The 21137-nt window shown below is 45.3% G+C and overlaps 3 protein-coding genes across 3 annotated transcripts; 2 read left to right on the top strand and 1 right to left on the bottom strand.

Annotated features, from left to right (window-relative positions):
- The first annotated feature begins 1419 nt into the window (after positions 1–1419).
- Positions 1420–3612, top strand: LOC142036348 (feather keratin 1-like). Its single transcript, XM_075039479.1, has 3 exons — positions 1420–1474; positions 2314–2517; positions 2785–3612. The coding sequence occupies exons 2-3, from the start codon at positions 2500–2502 to the stop codon at positions 3154–3156; spliced, it is 390 nt and encodes a 129-aa protein (XP_074895580.1). The 5' UTR covers positions 1420–1474; positions 2314–2499; the 3' UTR covers positions 3157–3612.
- Positions 3613–11627: 8015 nt separating this feature from the next.
- Positions 11628–12324, top strand: LOC142036349 (feather keratin B-4-like). Its single transcript, XM_075039481.1, has one exon. The coding sequence runs from the start codon at positions 11643–11645 to the stop codon at positions 11973–11975; it is 333 nt and encodes a 110-aa protein (XP_074895582.1). The 5' UTR covers positions 11628–11642; the 3' UTR covers positions 11976–12324.
- A 6728-nt stretch (positions 12325–19052) lies between these two features.
- LOC142036350 (feather keratin 3-like) lies at positions 19053–20103 on the bottom strand. Its single transcript, XM_075039482.1, has 2 exons — positions 19992–20103; positions 19053–19886 (listed from the first exon to the last, which is right to left on the bottom strand). The coding sequence occupies exon 2, from the start codon at positions 19860–19862 to the stop codon at positions 19497–19499; it is 366 nt and encodes a 121-aa protein (XP_074895583.1). The 5' UTR covers positions 19863–19886; positions 19992–20103; the 3' UTR covers positions 19053–19496.
- Positions 20104–21137: the final 1034 nt, after the last annotated feature.

Genomic DNA, 21137 nt, shown 5'->3' on the forward strand with positions numbered 1-21137 from the left:
TAATGTGATACTTTGCATGCCTAGCACTCTAATAAAAGCTTCTGATAAACTTTGAAGTTCTCAGGAACCTGTGACCAAGCCAAACAAGTTTCTGTTCCCAGGAGATCTTCACAAAGACACTCATAATTTAGAGATGATTTACATGTCTCAGTAGTTAAAGTGCTAGGAGAGCAAAACTCTCAGTACTAATCTCTGTGTCTAGGATTACTTATGTATTTTACCCCTTGACTATTTATCCTGTAAGCCCCACCTATAGATGAAGTTCAGTTTCATTGGACGATCCAAAGACTGCTGCAAAGTGACAGAAAAATGGACTGCAAGTGAAGAAATTATTGACACTTAATATACATTTGACTCTTCTCCAACTGGCTACCATTGGTCTATAACACATCTGTACCAGACACTGCAGGGACAGGAAAGGAAGTATTCTTGTATATGACTTCTTCTGCCTCCACAGCTGAGTTTTGCAAAACCTTATCTTTTCAGAACTCTTCCTTGAGAACAAAAGTCACCAAGCAGTGCAACAAATTTATACATGTAGAAGTTAACCTAAAAAACAGTTGCTGATGTTTTGAGGTCCAAGATAAGAATAAAAGTGGATTTGTGGATTCTTTACATAAAGAGGTCCTAAGAGATCAGGCCCAGAATTAGAGACAGCCAGGAAAGATCCTGTATTACTAAGATTTGTCCTTCAGACTTCCACAAAAGTGCTATCATTTGATATTATCTTTTTAGACTGGACTTCTAAAATTCTTTTTTTAAATTATTTCTTCTTCCATGTCAAAGAAGCAGTATCTTAAGTGTTTTTCTAGTTATATCTCGGTCTTTGTACACAACCATAACACTTTTCATTTCCTCCCAACTCTCACAGGGTTCTTCAGTGTCCTTCCCTTTTAACAGTATTTGTGCTTTTTCTCTCATTTTGGGGCTGGAGTTTGGTGAAAATTGTGTGTGCATTCCTGGCCATTTTCTGAAAAAATCAGTCTCTCTTCTCTTTTCCTTAGAAGCAGCTTGAATCCCCAAACTACAAGTGCTCATGGATTGCCTACCAAAAGCTGAAATTCTTCATGATTTCCAACAGTATTTACCTTGCAGAGGAGGGTGCAAGGGACTGCATCATGTAAATTATGCTTAATCTCCTTTAATGACACCAGGCAGATTCAAAAGGGTTTTGAAGGCAGAATAAATTCTTCTGAAATAATCACTCCAGTGTTCCCAGAAATTAAGTTGGCCCAGAATATTTTAAGATGAAAGAAACTTGTGGTCAGATATACATGCCACAAGATAAGGAAGCGAAGCAGTAATAAACACAAATACTGAGGCAAAACCCCATGTAATCAGCAGTGGCTCATAAATAATTTCATGCACAAAGAATGTCCCAGCTTGTTGGGCAACTTGGGATTCAGTATAAAAACCTGCACAACTCAAGGCTCTTCCATCCATTTCTCTTGCCTTCTTTGCCTTGGTGAATAAGGTAAGTGTGAACCCACCTATTCTCTCTTTATATGTTGAACTGTTGCCTTGATGACTTTGTAGCTTTTCCTCACTAACGTTGTAGTACATTCAGCTTTTTTCTCTGAGGGACAAAGGGGTTTTCATATGAAAGGGGAAGTTTTCTATTGGTGGTCAGTTATAAAAATCATTGAGTGGGGCAATTAGCCACAAGTTAACCAGTTAGGTCTGTCTATTCAACTTTGGGATCCAAACAAGTTTTCAGGTCCTGCAGCTGAACATAAAATACCTGTAGTGAATTCTTGGGTCTGTTCAGACTAGTGTGCTGGCCTGTGGAATATTCAGCTAAGGCTGTAAGATTGGAAGAACACAGGGATACTGGCCAATACTGGCAGTCCTGGGTCACTAGTTCTCCACATAGAACGCAATCATCAGTCCATGCCTGCCTGCCTTTGAATCTCAATTTGTAGTTCTTCTGCAGGCAAGGAGTGACCTTCAGTCAGTTGCTTCTTCATCCTCCAAACAACTGTGGACAGATTTGCATTGTAGCTTCTGAGATCTGATGATGATTTTATTATTAATAGCAATACACAAAAATAGAAGTGTTCCTGAATTCAGCTACTTGTCCTTCCATTTCTTATTAAACTGATTTTAAGTGCTTAAGCTTCTATTTTCCACTTACTAAAACTGGGAAACGGGACCTCCAAGATGGAACATGCATGAGAGGAAGCAGTAGGAATGAAATCAGAAAGGTTATTTGCTGTATTAGCATTAGGTAGGACGTTTGTCATCATTGACTGTTTAGCAAAGAGGCAAGCCTTGGATCAGGAATAACAACCTAAGCCTTACCTGTTCCAGCAGAGCACCTTCATCTGAAGGCTGAAGAGTCAACCTCCATTTCTCTAGGACATACAAAGCCCTAATAGTTTTCATGTGTGCAGCCACATCTGCAAGGAAGTATTGAAAGTGCCTTTTCCTAGGGTAGTGTTATGACCATGTGGTTAGGGCACCCTCTGCAATGTGAATGAAGAGGCTTTCAGCAGCAGCATGTACCCTGGTTCCTGGGTGAGTTGAATAACCACAGAGGCTTAAGGGTAAGTTACTGACTGAGATGCACCAGTGCTGCCTTCCCTAGCAATCTCCTTAAGGAAAATGCAAGATCAACCCTGTTTTCAAAGTACTTCCTCTGGATTTGGTGAAAAATGCCATCTTTCTCCCCATGGAACCTCTTGTTAGTTTGTTATACACTCCTCTTATCAGAGAATTTCAGGTGTACTAATAGAGTTTTATTTAAATTCTTGTATTGCATTTATTTCTTTTTTTTTGTTTCAGATTTACCTCCACCCCACAGACATGTCTTGCTACGACTTGTGTCCTCCCACCCCCTGTGGCCCAACCCCACTGGCAAATAGCTGCAACGAGCCCTGTGTCAGGCAGTGCCAGGACTCAACAGTGGTGATCCAGCCCTCTCCCGTGGTGGTGACCCTGCCCGGACCCATCCTCAGCTCCTTCCCCCAGAACACCGCTGTGGGATCCTCAGCATCTGCAGCTGTTGGGAGCGCACTTAGTGCTGGGGGAGTGCCCATCTCCTCTGGCAGCTCCTTAGGATTTGGGAGCTTTGGCTATCCAGGCCTGGGCAGTGGGTACAGCCGGCCCTACCGTCGCTACAACACCTACCGCGGTGGCTTCTATGGGCCGTGCTAAAGCGTGAGGAGCAAGCAGGAAGAAATGACCAGGAATGCTGAAGCAAAATCTGATGCAAGACTGAGCTCATGGCCATGGTTTTCACATGCGATGTTAGACACCCACAACTTGAAGTTAATGGAGCTGTGGGTGCTTGGCATCTCCTAAAATCAGGCCTTTGCTTGTCTTACTTTTGTTATGCTTTGCTTTATATTTCTGATCAAATGTCTTGTTTTCTTATGCTTTTTTTGTATTTGACAAAGACTAGGTAAAATATGTAATTATTAGAAATTGTTCTGCATAACTGAAATAGTACAGTCCACTTAAACAATGAAGAAGGAAGATCTCATTTGCTGAGTGTGTCATTGTGAGAGGGATGAATGGGTACTGTCCTTAGTGAACCATGGAAATATATTCCTTACTCTTTACATTGCTTCCTTCCATTCCTCAGCCTCATTAAATTTGTGCTGCATCATACACCGAGTGTCTCTGTACTTCTTTCTTCTCCCAGCCCCTTTTCCAGCTTGGTTGTGGGGAAACAGGTCCCTTTGCAAGTCATCAGTTCCAGCAAACACTGTGCAAATAACTTTGTGCTAATTGCTAAAGGAGAATGAGTCAGATTTCAGTTGTGGAAAAGTTTTTCTTTTGTCTATACGTAGTAAATTCAGCCTGAGACAGTTTATCAAAGGCTAGGAAGACATGATGTTCACCTACCATGGGTGTGTCTCCTGTTGTTCAATAAGCAAGAAATCTTAAAGTAAGGGAGCTGCTTCTGTTTACACTTTAAAGACCCTTTACCTACTGTACCATGAAGATGGAAAAAGGCACTTTAACTGTTTTAATATTGCACTTTTATGAGAAAATGTTTGGTTTGAGATGAATGTCTTTGAAGAGGGATGAGAATGGGGCAATAAGCTTATTTGAGAAGGGGCATTAACTCTCTTTCAATGAGAAGTGGAATAGCCTAATTTCAGGGAAGAGCTCACTGAAAGGAATACTGTTTCTCCTTATCCTGTAGATATAATAGACAAGAGTTTCTTTGTCGAAAAGAGGACAGAGGGATGCAGCAGGAAAATCTAGAGGGGCATGAGGAACACTAGAAATTATAGGGATAAACCTTTTTCTGAAGCGCTGCCTCCACTCATCTGTTCTCAGCTTGCTGCACAAATAGGATATATGTTCTATTACCTGGGCAACCTGGAAGAAGATTGTGGCTTTCTTTACCCTATCTGTGATACTTGGGAAGACAGCTTTAAAAGAAGGGAGAAATTATGCTTTTCCTGAGCACAGCTGAACTTGCTCAGGGCAGAGTTTGTGGGAGAGAGGCAGCAAGCTGATGAACCCCTTTGAGTGCAGCCCAGAGCTTTCTGATGGGTGCAGCACCTCTTGGCCACTAAGATCAGGCCCTGGTAAGTCTCGGAAGGGAGGAAGAGAAGGCTATGTGGTGTTTTTACAAGGGAATTGGCCTTTGAAATTTGCTGGCCTGGGAAGCATGTCTGGGAGAAAGAGATTAAAAGATTTTACTAAACCTTTCTTAGCGTGTCTTTATAAACTGACTCCTACCTGTTGCGTCTAGTAGATCTGAAATTTATTGGGCATTGCTTTGTTCTAGCTTGATCGTCTGTGTTGTAATAAGGGTGGTGTTTAGAGACTGGGAGCTTTGTCCCTGAAGGAAGAAGGTTTGAAAAGCTCTACCTAAAGGCTCTGGATGATTCAATGTCCTGTCAGGCCATACAAGTCACAGCCTTATATCTGTGAAATTTCTTGCTTGGAGTCCTTGTCTGTGTACGGACTGATGTTGAACTGTATTTAAAACCAGGGAGAGATGTTGACAAAGTTATATTGACTACAGTCATTAGTGGAGCTAAATTAAAGGAGGTACATCAGTTCCGTGAAAGAATTAATAATTTTAAGGAGTAGGTTTTCTTAATAAACAACAGAAAAGAATGGAAAGCTAGTAGTTTGATATTATAATACAGCAGAAGGTTGGTCTGAATTTAATGTGTAATATATTTTTTTGCCATCTCAGCTGAAGCTATTGCTTGATCTGTATTAGTTTTGTGTGGCAAGATTTTGGTAGCGGGGGGGTTACAGGGGTGGCTTCTGTAAGAAGCTGCTGGAAGCTTCCTGTGTGTCTGACAGAGCCAATACCAGCTGGCTCTAAGACGGACCCATCACTGGCCAAGGCCGAGCCAATCAGCGATAGTGGTAACACCTCCGTGATAAGATTTTTAAGAAGAAAAAAAAGTTGTGGGACAGACAGAAATGGCAGCCGGAGAGAGAGTGAGAACATGTAAGAGAAACAACTATGCAGACACCAAGGTCAGTGAAGAAGGAGGGGGAGGAGATGCTCCAGGTGCCAGAGCAGAGATTCCCCTGCAGCCTGTGGTGAAGACCATGGTGAGGCAGGTTGTCCCCCTGCAGCCCATGGAGGTCCACAGTGGAGCAGATATCCACCTGCAGCCTGTGGAGGACCCCACGCCAGAGCAGGTGCGTGCCCAAGGGAGGCTGTGACCCCATGGGAAGCTCGCACTGGAGCAGGCTCCTGGCAGGACCTGCGGATCTGTGGAGAGAGGAACCCACAGAGCAGGTTTTCTGGCAGGACTTGTGACTCCCTCGGGGACCCACGCTGGAGCAGTGTGCTCCTGAAGGACTGCACGCCATGGAAGGGACCCATGCTGGAGCAGTCTGTGAAGAACTGCAGCCTATGGGAAGGACCCACATTGAAGAAGTTCATGGAGGACTGTGTCCCGTGGGAGGGACCCCACGCTGGAGCAGGAGAAGAGTGTGATGAGTCCTGCCCCTGAGGAGGACGAAGCGGCAGAAATAACATGTGATGAACTGACTGTAAACCCCATTCCCCATCCCCCTGCGCTGCTGGAGGGGGGTGGGGGTGTTGGTAGAGAGGCCGGGAGTGAAGTTGTGCCTGGGGAGAAGGGAGTGTTGGAGGGAAGGTGTTCTGAGATTTGGTTTTATTTCTCATTAGCCTACTCTGGTTGATTTGTAATAAATTGAGTTAATTTTCCCCAAGCTGAGTCTGTTTTGCCCCTGACGGTAACTGGTGAATGATCTCTCCTGTCCTTATCGCGACCCACAAGCTCTTTGTTATATTTTCTCTTCCCTGTCCAGCTGAGGAGGGGGGAGTGATAGAACGGCTTTGGTGGGCACCTGGCATCCAGCCAGGGTCAACCCACCACAGATCAAAAAGGATGCATTCCAAAGGAGTCATCATTCATTTGCTATTGTTGCAAAATAGCTTTCTTTTATGGACATCAACCTGCATATCTAACACAGCAGAGAAGTTACAATTCCACAGCATCAATATGGTTGGAAAGAGTTACAGCTGAGGCACTACAGTGAAGATTTCTTTAACATATTCAGGTGGACGGATAATGACATTTCTCATGACAAAGTACATTTTCCTACTCTTGCAATCCCCTTCTGCAATTCTCTGTTAAGCTTTCTCCTAATCAACTGCACCAAACTTCTCCACAGAGGTAACCCCTGTTGTGGAGGTGATTCTTTAAGCGATCCAAACCCCTTTTCTCTCTCTCTCATTCCCCCCCTGTGTGTGCATGTACAGTCTTTCCAAAGATGGGATCTTTCCTTCAAGCATTCACAAATTGTAGCAGAAAAGTCTGGTATGGAGCTCACTTTTTCAAAACAAAAAGCAAGAACAGTCCTCAAGCATCATTTCCCCCTTCATTCCTGTCCCAGACTGCCTTCTTTGGGTTAAAATTTATTATGGCAACAAGTATAGCACAGTCCCAAAGTAAAAGGTTTCTCTGTTTGGTTTTGTAGTTAATCAGAAAGTGTTTTATTCACTGCTGGAGAATATGAGCTAGATTACCATGTTACAGAGAAAATTTTCTAGGCAAGACGAGCTCAGGCACTGCCTCTCAAGTTGTTACTGTGTTTGCTTTGGTGTCCTGGTTTTGGCTGGGATAGAGTTAATTTTCTTTCTAGTAGCTGTTATAGTGCTATGTTTTGGGTTCAGTATGAGAAGAATAACACACTGATGTTTTCAGTTGTTGCTAAGTAATTTTTAGACTAAGTCAAGGATTTCTCAGCTTCTCAGGCCCAGCCAGCAATAAGGCTGGAGGGGCACAAGAAATTGGGAGGGGACACGGCCAGGACAGCTGACCCAAACTGGCCAAAGGGATATTCCATACCACATGACATCATGCCTAGTATATAAACTGTGGGAGTTGGCCTGGGGGGGGGGGAATCACTGATCGGGAACTAACTGCGCATCGGTCAGTGGATGGTGAGCAATTGCATTGTGCATCATGTGCTTTGTAAGTTCCAATTGTTTTATTATTCTTGTCATTTTATTATTGTTATTATTATCATCATTAGTTTCTTCCTTTCTGTTCTAATAAACTGTTCTTATCTCAACCCATGAGTTTTACCTTTTTTTTTTCCCTGATTCTCTCGCCCATCCCACTGGGTGGGGGGGAACTGAGTGAGCATCTGCGTGATGCTTGGTTGCTGCTTGGGGTTAAGTCATGACATTTGGAATTGTTATACAGTGTTAGACTGGGGTCTTCATAATCAGGCAGCATGTGTGCAATAGCACATAGTATTAGACAATAAAACAGCAACGTAAAAAACAGTGCATAGTAGAGTACACATGCTCTGAACAAAACTGTCTGTATCTTCTCTTTCTCAATTTATAAACTTGCTTCTTTTAAAGTCTATCACTGAATAGCTGGAACAAGTTGGTCCCATAGAAGAAAGAATAACATGGGCTGCTTTTGCAGGACACTAAGTATTTGCTACTGCTGTCAGTGAAAATATGTTTCAATACCAAATTTTTTAAAGCTGAAACCAGAATCGTAACATCTGCTGTGCATACAGGGATAAAGGAAGAGGCAGGAAGGCTCTGAAGAGCAAGAGCATTTTATAGCTTTCTCAGGCTGCCTGGAGGATCTGAGACATTCTTGCACATTTACAAACTAGTTCCTGCCTTTTTTTTTTTTCCTTTGCATATGGCTGCGTTCCCACTAGTGAATTTGTTTTGTTTACTGTTTAAGTTTATTGCCTGGACTTATCTTGGCATTGGATGAAAACCACGATCCATGGTGTCTCTTTCATGTTTTTGATTTGCATCCTTTAAATATGCCTGGCTCCATTATACTGACTACACCTTCCCAAAACGTGGATGAGTCTAAATTCAATTTGGTTAGGAAATTTGTCTGCTCTTTAGCATTTTGGTCACACTGGTCCATGGGACTACCATCTACTGTCACAGCAAGAGCTTTTAATTTAAGTCCTGAGTGTGCAATTTCATCCCTGATAAGTGACTGTGATGGGATTGCTACTCTTTGTAATATTCCAACGAGCAGTATCCCAAAGCATTCAACTCCTGGGATGAGGAGACTGAGCCAGGGAGGTTAACTTGACATATGATCACCTTCAGGAGAGGACTTGTGATTTTTTTTTATCATCACTATACCTTTTAATGAGTTTGTTTTCAAAACCACATGCTTCTCTTATGGTCAATAGATAGTTATTGCTATAAAGGAATGTGTTTTTTAACATTTTGATACAGCAGTAGTGTGTCTCTGTGTGTGCCTCAGTAAGAACATTGGGGAAAGACTGGTAAGTCTCAAGGGATAGGAGACCTTCAGTCAGTAGTGTCACTGATGGGGGTCATCACACACCTAAGAACATCCAGTGACTGATGATTAGAATGGGGTTTTAAACATGTAATTTTGTGCAAATACTTATTTGTATTTTAAGTAAAAAATGGAAGGACTCCGGTTTGTGACACCATATAATGTGAGGAAGTTTGTGAAATTCATTAGTAATCCTGGTCACAAACCTTAAATACTGATCATGTTCAAATAGTGTCACATACCTTCACATTTTCTGATAGTGTATTATTTGCATGTCTGAGCCATTGATGAAAATGTGTTGTGAACTTTGAAGACTTTTGTTCTTCAAAAGTGTACAATCAGCATTTATTTCCCAGGAGATCTTCATGAAGATACTCACAGTTCAGAGATAATTTGCATGTCTCTAGCTAAGTGATTTAAACATTAGGGGAGGAGAGGAGAGATCGGAATACTGATCCCTGCCCTAAAGTCTGCTTATGCATTATATGCAATTACTTTTTAATCTAGAAATTGTCTTTGAAAAAGAAATTGAATTGGTGCCCATAACAATGTTCTTTAAGACCATGTAAAATGAAGACAACATTATTTGCTTTCAAAAGAGGAAAAAAGAACAAGAATATTATAAACTTCTGTAAGTAGCTACCATTAATCTGGAGTATAATTTTGTATAATAGTGCAAGACATAGTAGGGTAAAATAATAATTTAATGGCAAATGTAAAACTGTTTGGCGTCTTTAATGACCCTATAGGTAAGCTTGTGCGAGACTTTGAGTGCAAGTGTCTCGACTAGCCTAAAATTCACATGCATCCTCAATCTGACCTGAATTGTTTTCCTGGAGTTTGATGTAAGAAGAAAGCTAAAACTGCAGACTCCTTAGATTAAGGACTTTGACACTCAGTTCCCAAATTGAAGAGCTGTGTCTCAAATTCCTTCATGGAATTGTAGTAGTTTAATATTAAATGAACAGATCAGACTGCTGATACCCTTTCATCCTGTCTCCAATATCAAGAAAGTAAAACAATATGTTCCCTCAAATAATCTGTTTCCCAGTAAGTACCTTTGAGACTGGTAAAGTGTAATCAGCTCTGCTAAGTGCTTTCTGTAACAGTTTTATTTTCTGAACTTGTGCAGCTGTCTGGCTGTTTGAGAGGAATTTGGCAAACCTACAGTCCAATTCAGAGTCAGAAATAGTAACTTCTGGCCTTTTCAGAGGGAGATGTGTCAAAAACTCATGCTTTCCATGAAGAAGGAAGGGGGTTTTCACAGGAAACTTCACATGCGTCTTTCCTAATGTATGTATTCATCTGTGTCAAATGATGTATATTGCATATATTGTGCTTAGGATGCAAAATAATTTCTTTAGTAACTCAGATGAATCAGTTGATCTGGCCAGGAATTAACTAGGCTCATAAGATTTTAAGATAAAAGAAACGTCTATAGTGGAATGCATATATTATGGTGAGGAAATGAAATCAAGGCAATAAATACAAACAGTGAGGAAAAAGTAAATCATCTGCTGGCAATGTTTTGCATACAAGAAGTCTTTAGCAATTGGCTGGTAAATAGCTGCATGCACAAAGTATGTCTCAGGTCCTCAGGCACTCTAGGACACAGTATAAAAGCCAGCACAGTAAGAGTTGCTGCCATCCATTTCTTCTGTTTTATTCTCCTTGGTGAAAAGGGTAAGTCTGAATCTGCTTACTATCTTTCGATGTCCGGAATTGTTGCCTTCATTGTATTTTATTTTTACACTGTCTTATCTATAGCAGTCTAAGGTTTATGCTCTTTATCAGTGTGTGTGAGACCTGAAAGTAACTCTTTCTCTAAAAGAAGGTAGCTGCTCTTTGAAGGGTGGCAGTTGCTGGATGCAGGACTTCAGGCTCATTTTTCATTTGTGTCACTGGATCATTCAGTTCCAAGATGTTCAAATCTCTACATGTGAATTGCTCAGCAACTAGAAGTGGATGTGGTGAATTGTACAGAGATTTTGGCTTTCTTGGAGCTTTTTCTGTACATAGAGAAGTAAGTGGGCTCAAATTTTCAAAAGTGTGCTGAACATTATTGAAAGTATATCCCCTCTTCCACCAGGATACCATGAAAATAATCCTTCTCTGTTCCTATGTGCTTTGCACCAGAATTATTTTAATAATCTCTTTCTGAAATGCTCTAAATACTTTGGCACTAGATTTCCATTGCAGCACCTCAGTAACCTATGCCTGAAATATCCACAGTAAAGCTTCCACCTGTTCTATTTGCTTATCAAATGATTTTGGACACTGTCCACTTCCATTTCCCCCCCCTTTAGAAACAGGCAGAAAATTGCTTTCTCTGTAAGACTGATGTAAGAAGAAAAAAGCACAAAGAAAAGGGGAAGATTAAATAAGAATTAGGCAGAATATTTGTTCTTTTGCTGTTTAAGAGACAAGCTCATCTGTGGGGAGGAGAACAGTTCCCTTTCACAGGTGAGTGTCACATTATTAGGTTATACTCCTCAATTCTACCTGCTGAGGAATTTTTTCTTCTTCTTCCCTCTGTTGTGGGGTAAAGTTTCTCCTAGCTGTATCATACAGGAGATCTTAAGTCTTGTCCCTCACTTCCCCCTTATTGCAGGGCTGCACGCATCCTGGAGGAGTGTTGTGGGAAATGAGCTATCAAAGACTGCTCAGGAGCATGTAGAGCTACTCTCTGTAGTGTAGATGAGTTTGGGTTTCATTGAAGTCTCCTTTCAACCCAAGACAACTCATTATTCCATTCTTCACATAGTTTCTAGCTAGTTTCTTGTACTCTCCATTATCTTAGCAGCTTAATTCCATGACTATAATTATGACTTCTTTCTTGTTTTTTCTTCCTTCCCTGTGTTTCAGACTTAGCTCCATCCCGCAGACATGTCCTGCTATGACCTGTGTTCTCCCACTCCCTGTGGCCCAACCCCACTGGCGAATAGCTGCAATGAGCCCTGTGTCAGGCAGTGCCAGGATTCAACATATGTGATCCAGCCCTCTCCTGTGGTGGTGACCCTGCCCGGCCCGATCCTCAGCTCCTTCCCACAAAATACCACAGTGGGATCCTCAGCATCTGCAGCTGTAGGGGATGCTCTCAATGCTGGCGGGGTCCCTATCTCCTCTGGCAGCTCCTTGGGGCTCGGGAGCCTTGGATATTCAGGTCTAGGTGGCCTTTATGGGAGGTCCTACCGTCGTTACAACCGGTGTGGGCCATGATGAAGTCTTGGGGAAAAACCACAAAGGAACAATGAGAAGCTTAAAAGTGTGATCCGGATGCAGGACTGAGTTCATGACCATGGCCATATGCTTGCTGACCACCCTCAGCTTTTCCCTAAGCTAATGGGACTGCAGGAGCTTGGCATTTCTGATTTAATGCCTTTCTCTGTTATCAATGAGGTGAAAAATGTAACTTTTATTGTTGCATGTAGGAGTCGGGTGTCCAGCTGTAAAGCATTACCTTGAAATGGATGATTAGTTTTATCCATATTCAACCCTACTGCTTTCTTATGCTGTACATTTTTTTTAATTTCTAGTTCTCACTCATTAAATTTATGGTGCATCGTAATATGTGTCTTGCAATGTTCTTCCTCTCTCTTCCTCTTTGGAGCCTTTTCTGGGAGAAATTTGCCTGTGCATGAATTCTCAGTACCAGGCAGATCTTCATTTAAATCATACCATACCAATTAGTAAGGAGGTAATCATAGATAGATGTAGCAATGGGTAATACCCCTTTTTTCATAGATATATTTTCCCTTAGTCACACTTCTTTAAGTACAATATGAAACAATCATTCCTGGCTAACAAACAATAAACGGGGAGAAATAGGTGGGAAAGGTTACACTGTCTTACAGGCAATATATCATTTCATCACTTGGTATTCCAATTTATTGGAGCTCATAAAATCTCAGCAATCTCTGGTATTATTTTCATACTAACTTTTTATATTATGAAGAGGATTTTGCCATTAACAAGTAATTGCAGTAAATATCAGGAAGAACATTTAAAAACCAACAAAATAAAAAAGAAATCTATGATTCTTCCTTTGTTGTCTTGCTAGTTTAGGAATGCTGCAATTACGTGGTAATTTGTTGCCAAATTATGTGGTGATTGGAGGGCTTTTGGGGTGTCACCAGAAATCCTCAGAGCAATAACAATTACCCTGCCTGTTCTGAACCCTAGGGAAGATGACGACTGCTAAAATGCTAAACAAACATTCATTAACGCAATGCTGTTGATGCCTTAACCCTTTGGGGGCAACCTGGGGCTGGGAGGCCTCTACGGCACCGGCGCCACCCTGGTGTGCTGAGTTAATTTATCAAACAATCTGCCCTCCTCAATCTCTCTTTAAAATGTGGAATGAAAGTTTAATTTGGATCGTTTGGTATTAGCTTTAGACAGACACCTTGTCAACAGTTCTGGCTATATCAATAAAGCCTTTTCTGCCTCTTTGGAGGTGTCACTTAGCCCAAACATTCCTCTGTTAACCTAGTGTCATCTGAATTGTCTCAGAAGACTTGAGAGAAGGATGTTGGGAGAGGTTTCAATGGACCAATGCTAGGTCCACTTGTGTTGTAGTTAATATTTCTAGTGATGATGGGACTATGTCATTCCCCTATATTATTTGACAGGTGCAGTAAATCAGACACAGATCTCCCTGTCTGGATTATAGGTAAAATGAAAAGCTTAGAGCACAAGCTAAAAACTTTGCTAGGGCTTACTCCTTTCATGCTGTTATTAGCAATAGTGATATCCCATCAGGAGTGAGCCTGCATTGTGTCAGCTCTTTGCTCTGCTGTATAACAACGTTTGTAGATCCTAAGCCAACTGCAAGGACAACTTGTGTCCTCTCAGAGCCAAACTTCTACCTCATGTTGGATGACCTTGACCTGGTTTGTGCACGTGGCACCAAAAAGGGTTCCACACCATAAGTACTACCTTGAACATTAAAATGGGACTAACATGACATACAACTCTTGTTCTGGCTTTCAGTCAATGACTGTATGGCAACGCTTCAGCTGCAAGTTCCTCAAATTCCCTAAAATGACAATCAGAGATGACTGATTGTCATCAGCAGTTGTATCCCACCCACACTAACATTTGGGAGGGAGAGTGCTGGGGTGGCAAAATTAAAGCTTCCACCATCATATTTGTTTTGTAACAAATTAGGACCAGAGTCACAAAGGCTGGTTTAAAGAAGCATATAAAAGCTCGTATCACCTGCAGCCCTTCTATCCACTTCTCTTGTCTCAGTAGTGAACAAGGTAAGTGTGAGTTCGCTCATTCTTTCTACTACTATTAGCATTGACTTTAACAATGTTTTTGTCACAGAGATGATTCCTGCATGTGTTTTTACAGACTTATATCCTTTGTTTCCTTCTGAAAATGTGTCTTGGTCCAGATGCAGCATCAAGAATCACTGCATTAGGACAGGAAGTAGATGTCCAAGCTGTAGAAATACTTGAGGTGACTTATACCTCATGAAGTCTGAATTAATACATATAGCCAATAAGCCTTTTCTCCAGTTCCCGTTGGCTTCTTTTTCACTTGATCTCACAATTTGTGAGTGTGTCCTTGCCAGTCCAAGTTGCTACAGGCAGATCTGCCTGTCTAACTTATCCAGTACTGAATTTCTCTTTCACATCAAATTAATTACAAAGGTGATCATGATGAGATGAAAGAAAGGATTGTCCTGGTTTCAGCTGGGATCGAGTTAACTGTCTTCCTAGTAGCTGGTACAGTGCAATGTTTTGAGTTCAGTATGTGAAGAATGTTGATAACACTGATGTTTTCAGTTCTTGCTCAGTAGTGTTTAGACTATAGTCAAGGATTTTTCAGCTTCTCATGCCCAGCCAGGGCACCTGACCCAAACTGGCCAACAGGTTATTCCATACCATGTGACGTCCCATCCAGTATAGGAACTGGGAAGTGGGGGCGGGGAATCGTCGCTCGGGGACTAGCTGGGTGTCGATCGGCTGGTGGTGAGCAATTGCACTGCGCATCATTTGTACATTCCATTACTTTCATTATTGCTGTTGTCATTTTATTAGTGTTATCGTTATCATTATTAGTTTCTTCTTTTCTGTTCTATTAAACCATTCTTATCTCAACCCACGGGTTTTGCTTCTTTTCCCAATTTTCTCCCCCATCCCACTGGGGGGGGGGGAGAGTGAGCAGCTGCATGGTGTTTAGTTGCTAGCTGGGGTTAAACCACAACAAGGATAAAGGTTGAATTGATAGAAGAATGATTTTTATTTGTTATTGTGTATAAATTTATCTGTTTCCCTGTTAACTTCTGATATTTCAGACACTGAGTCATTGCTTAATAATCTTGGTTCATCACCTCCCAGCCCAGCTCTCTTATTTGTTTATTTATCTTAAAACTCCTTACTGCTGTGCATTGCAGACTCACAGCCATCACAATCATAGAATCATAGAATCATTTAGGTTGGAAAAGACCTTCAAGATCATCAAGTCCAACCATTAACCATGCCCACTAAAACAGGTCCTGAAGTGCCCTGTCCACTCGCTTTTTTAATATCTCCAGGGATGGTGACTCAACCACTTCCCTGGGCAGACCATTCCAATGTTTGACAACCCTCTTAGTAAAAAAATTTTTCCTAATATCTAACCTAAATCTCCCTTGCCTCAACTTGAGGCCATTTCCTCTTGTCCTATCTCCAGCCACCTGAGAGGAGACCAACACCCACCTCACTACAACCCCCTTTCAGGTAGTTGTAGAGAGCGATAAGGTCTCCCCTCAGCCTCTTCTTTTCTAGACTAAACAACCCGAGTTCCCTCAGCTGCTCCTTGTAAGACTTGTGCTCCAGGCCCCTCACCAACTTGGTTGCCCTTTGCTGAACACGCTTCAGCAACTCAATGTCTTTCCTGTACTGAGGGGCCCAAAAATTAACACAGTACTCAAGGTGCGGCCTCACCAGTGCCAAGTACTGGGGAACAATCACCTCCTTGCTCCTGCTGGCCACACTATTTCTGATACAGGCCAGGATGCCGTTGGCCTTCTTGGCCACCTGGGCACACTGCTGGCTCATATTCAGCCGGTTGTCAACCAGCACCCCCAGGTCTTTCTCTGCCGGGCAGCTTTCCAGCCACTCTTCCCCAAGCCTGTAGCGCTGCATGGGGTTGCCATGACCGAAATGCAGGACTTGGCGCTCGGCCTTCTTGAACTTCATACGATTGGCCTCAGCCCATCGATCCAGCCTGTCCAGATCGCTCTGTAGAGCCTCCCTACCCTAAGGATGTCTTGCTACAGTGAGTCCTGCAGACCCTGTGGGGTGACCTGTCCTCAGCCAATTGCCGAGAGCTACAATGAGCCATGTGTGCAGCAATGCCCTGACTCCAGAGTAGTGATCTTCCCTGTGGTGACAGTCCCGGGCCCCATACTCAGCTCTTTTCCTCAGGAGAGCATTGTGGGATCATCAGGCCCAGCCTGGTTGGGGAGTTTCTTTAGTTCCCAAAGCTCCTGGGGCTATGGGGGCTCCTTGGGCTATGGGAGCTACAGGGGTTATGGGAGCTCCCTGGGCTTGGGGGGTTCCTCTGGCTATGGGGGCTCCCAGGGCTATGGGAGCCCCTTTGGCTTGGGAGGCTATGGAGGCTACAGGTGCTCACTTGGGTATGGCCGTTTCCGAGGTTATGGAGATGATATGGGCTATGGGAGCTCCCTGGGCTGTGGGGGTCAACATGGGTCCAGTGGCTTTGGCAGTTTTGGGAGGTCCTACAGCTCTGGCTTCTCCTCCTGTGGCATGGGATATTACCTCCCTGGTGCCCAGAGGTGGGGCAGGTCCCGCTGCAGGAGCTGTGGGGCTTTCTAAAGCCCCCAGGATGGCACCCAGAACCAGCAACAGCCCTGAAGCAAGGACCATGGCATGAGGATGTGGAGCAAGAGCCATGGGGACCATCAGTATGCATCAGCTGCCCTGGCATGGAGCCAGGAGGAGGCTGTGTGTGCCCAGCAGCCCACTATGCTCTGCCATAGTGTGCCCCAGCTGCATGGCTGAGCCTCAGTATCCCCTGCATCCCCCCATCACCTCAGCTGTCCCCTGGGTCCTGAGCAGTGCACTGGTACCAGAGCGTGATACCTGCATCACGCATTTCCCCTTGTATTGCCTTGATTTTCTGTATTTGGCTGCTATACTTCTCTTTCACATTAAACCCCCTGGTGTTGCACAAGAACCTCTCTGGTTTTCATTTGTCCTTTAGCCTCCTCTTGGAGCAATATTCACTCCTGTGCAGGGAAGATGTGCCTGGAGACCCTTAGCAGTCCAAGTGTCATGACAAAAAATGAACTTTGTTTCAGTCCTTCCTGCAGTTCTTAAGTGTTTCTTTTTTTTTTTTCTTTTTGCAGGACTTTATTCAATGGGTACGCCACAGAAGTTTTCTATCAGTGCAAAGTGATCTAAAAATGACTTGAAAATAGTTTTCTGTATTCATACCATTATGTTGAAACATGTTGCATGCACAGATTTCCTTTCAGTTTAATTCTACAACTAAATTAAAAAATGTAAATACCTTATTTTGAGAAAATGAAAATTTTCCAGTGATGAGCAGGAGGTTCCTTTCTGAGCAGGAAATATTTCAAGGGATTTGAAATTGATTCCTGGTTCTCACTGACCTGTTTTGTACATTTTCCTTTGAAGGGGTGGTTTCCTGAGCCATTGTTCATAGATGCCATGATTGGATGTAAAGGTTGAATTGAGCATTTTGCTCAGATGAGTTCACATACTCTACTCTCCTTGGCAGAAGAGCTCAATTAAATGATGAAGAAAATGTGGGGGTTTTTTCCTAGCTCTAAATACTCTTCTTAACATAAAAGAACAGTAGCCAAGGAAACAAGGGAAAAGCCCCATGAAAGGTAGGAGTAGGATTTTGTCCTGGTTTCAGCTGGGATAGAGTTGATTGTCTTCCCAGTACCTGGTGCAGTCCTATGTTTTGAGTTCAGTATGAGAAGAATGTTGATAACACTGATGTTTTCAGTTGTTGCTAAGTAATGTTTAGTCTAAAGTCAAGGATTTCTCAGCTTCTCATGCCCAGCCAGTGAAAAGGCTGAAGGGGCACAAGAAGTTGGGATGGGACACAGACAGGGCAGCTGACCTAAACTGGCCAACGGGGTATTCCATACCATGTGACATCACATCTAGTATATAAACTGGGTAGGGGGTGGAGGGTGCGGAATCGCCACTCAGGGATTAACTGGGTGTCGATCGGCGGGTGGTGAGTAATCGCACTGTGCATAATTTGTATATTCCAATACTTTTATTATTACTGCTGTCATTTTATTAGTGTTATCATTATTAGTTTCTTCTTTTCTGTTCTATTAAACCGTTCTTATCTCAACCTATGAGTTTTAATTCTTTTCCTGATTTTCTCCCCCATCCTACTGGGGGCGGAGTGAGTGAGCGGCTACATTGTGCTTAGCTGCTAGCTGGTGTTAAACCATGACAGATTTCTGCAGGTTTTATGAACTGCTTTGTCTGCCAGTGATGGGGATGGAAACCTGATACCAAAGTTCCACTTCACAATCTGTAAGACTGTTAACAGTGACACTTAGAGTTAAGCCACACTTAAAAGTGGTGGAGGGAAGCAGAAATCTGATTGTATTATACAGCAGAACTTTAATAAGAATGCAAGTTAGAGGAAAACAACATAAACCTTTCCTTCATTGACAGAGATTAAAATCTCAACATTTCTTAAATTAGTCCATGACAAATATCTTCAACCCACATAAAGCGAGAATCAAGATAGGAAGAATGTAGAGGTTTAAACCAAAGAAAAAGTAGATTAAAACTTCCAGGATATAAACAACGGATGCTCCTGCTAAATTTAGCATGGCCGACAGCTGCTGTGGAAGAACTGGCTGTACTACTGTAAGGAGTATGGGCTGCAGAACCTGCTGCTGAGCATGACAAAGGCTGAAATCCCATAGCCAAGAGAGGCCTGGAGTCATACAGGTAACTGACAGGGTTACCCAATTCAAGGTATTTCCCAGAAGCAAAAGAGCAGCAGGACCTGGCGGAGCTGCTGCCGCTCCCGGGCTGAGAAGACCGGGCAAGGGAGCACTGCCAGCGCCTGTCCTGCCTTCTGCCCTTTCCCCAGCTCCTGCAAGGCCCACCAAAGGGCTCTCTCTCCCCTGCCTGCTGCCTGCATCCTCCCTCTCCCACCACCACCCACCCTCCCCTTGCCCAGGCATCCGAGGACCACTATTTGCCCTCCCACAGCTGCCGGGAACCCACCCACGGGGTCCTCCCAACATGGCACATGGAGGGAGGGAGACATGACTTGAATGCAGGAAACCTTTATTGTGCCCAGAGGAGCAGGAGAGACTGTCAGAGAGACGGTGGGCAGGACCCAGAGAGGCCGGTCGCCACGTGTTGGGGGAAGCAGAGGGATCTTCTCCAGGGCATCGCCTCTCGCTCCAGATGCCCCCTTGGCGCGGCATGCCAGATCCCGAGGACTTGGCCCATCAGCCTCGCAGGGCCTTTCGGGTCCACCTCCTGCCCCATCCGACAGCTGGGACGAGAGGGGAGGGGAGGGGAGGAGAGCAGAGGGCAGGAGAAGAGGGCAGGGAAGGGCTGAGGGTGGGTGGCACTGCCGGCTGCCCAGGCGTTGGCTGGGGCTGGCGATGCTCAGCTCTCCTCAGTGCCCCGTGCCCGCCAGCTCAGCCCTGCTTGGGTGGTGGTGTTGGCGTTTGGGCTGGGGGCAGCGCCTGGGGCTGAGCTGGGTCTAGCAGGGCCCACAGGTGTCCCACAGCTTCTTGCTGTAGCGGGGCAAGGCACAAGGGCTGCAGGCGGGAGAAGCGTAGGGTCTGCCAAAGGTGCAGAGGCCCCCCGAGCCCAGGGTGGCGCCGGCGCCGTAGAGGCCTCCCAGCCCCAGGTTGCCCCCAAAGGCGGGTGCTCCGGAGGAGCCCACCACGGCTTGCTGGGGGAAGGAGCTGAGGATGGGGCCGGGGAAGGTGACGACGACGGGGGGCGGCTGGATGAAGGCCGTCGAGTCGGGGCACTGCCGGGCGCACAGCTCGTTGCAGCTCTCAGCGATGGGCTGGGGGACGGCGACGCCGGTTTTCGGTGGGCACAGGTCGTAGCAAGACATCTTTGCGCAGGATCGGACGGTGCTCTGCAAGAAGGCAGAGATTGCAAGAGAGCAGCAGAGGCGAGCGCCCGAGGCGGAGGGGCCGGGGCCGGAGCAGGGGGCCGGGAGGAGAAACGCTCACAGACTTACCCTGTTCCCAGAGGCAAAGGTGGCCAGAGCAGTGCTTGGGGGAGCCTGGCAGAGGCAGAGCTTTTATAGCAGCCCCGCCATTGCTCAGCACCACCTGGGCCAGTCTGCAGAGGCGGCACTCCCTCCTGCCAATGATGATGGGGCTGTCCAGCTCCTGCCCCTCCCTGAGTCAGCATCCCCTCGCCAGGCCAGCACCTGCCACTTCCGAGGCTTTCCTCCCCTTTCTGGTTCGAGGGCTAAATGATAGCAGGCATCTCCCTGCTGGGGTCTGCGCACAGCAGGAGAGGGCTGTGCTTCTGCAGCTCCCCGCTGCCTGCCTCGTGCTCTGCCCGGGGAAGACATGTCTGCCCCGTGCCCGCAGCCAGGCTCTGCTGGGAGGAGAGACACCGCGAGCGCCGGCGGGGCCGAGCCAGCCGGGGGCTGCTGCGGTCATGCCACCAGGCAGAGTTCCCATCTCCCCAGCACCCCAAGGGCAGCCCCGGCCCAGCACCGTCCCCCAGCAATGGGGCTCCCGGGACACTTGCGAGGGGCTGGGGGAGGGCTGGCACGAGCCTGTGCCGTGCGGGCCCAGGTGGGGTCTGTGCTCCTTGCACCATGCACCTCAGGGAAGAGCACGAGGGGGTTTTCTCCCCCAGAATTGCAGAGGTCGATGGCTAACGCCTTCAGGTGGATGGAGACCGGCTCCTTTGGGCTGCTGAGTGATGCATCGTGCTGAGCAGGCAGTGCCCGAGAGGAGTGCCTTTGATTTGGCATTTCGTAACCTCGCGCCTCTGCGGATAATAGCCACACGGCGCACGTCACGCGGTCACTGGCATGCGGGAGGCCTTTGCAAGGCCGCCTTCCTGGCCAGCACCAGGACCCTGGTCTTCCCTGTGGCTCTGCAAAGAAAGCAAGGGGCCGCCCCGAGCCCGAGCCCTTGGGCAAGTGCTATGGCACGCAGGGCGCTCGCAGTCAGCCTTTGTCACGCTGCATGCCCTCTTACACACCGAGATAATGAAAAGACAGCTGGGCTCATTCGGCCCGTGAGGTGGCAGCTGGCAAGCATCCAAGCGGGGTAATTGCAGGGGCTGATAGAGCAGGTTGGGGCTGGAGAGGAAACAGCATCAGCAAAACAGCCCCATGCCACGCAGGGAGGAGGCAGGGGCT

The sequence above is a fragment of the Buteo buteo genome, chromosome 11, assembly GCF_964188355.1.
Source record: "Buteo buteo chromosome 11, bButBut1.hap1.1, whole genome shotgun sequence".
Classification (NCBI taxonomy): Eukaryota; Metazoa; Chordata; class Aves; order Accipitriformes; family Accipitridae; genus Buteo; species Buteo buteo.

Coding starts and splice junctions, on each gene's coding strand:
- LOC142036350 (XM_075039482.1), bottom strand. CDS start 19,862: ATGTCTTGCTACGACCTGTGCCCACCGAAAACCGGCGTCGCCGTCCCC.
- LOC142036349 (XM_075039481.1), top strand. CDS start 11,643: ATGTCCTGCTATGACCTGTGTTCTCCCACTCCCTGTGGCCCAACCCCA.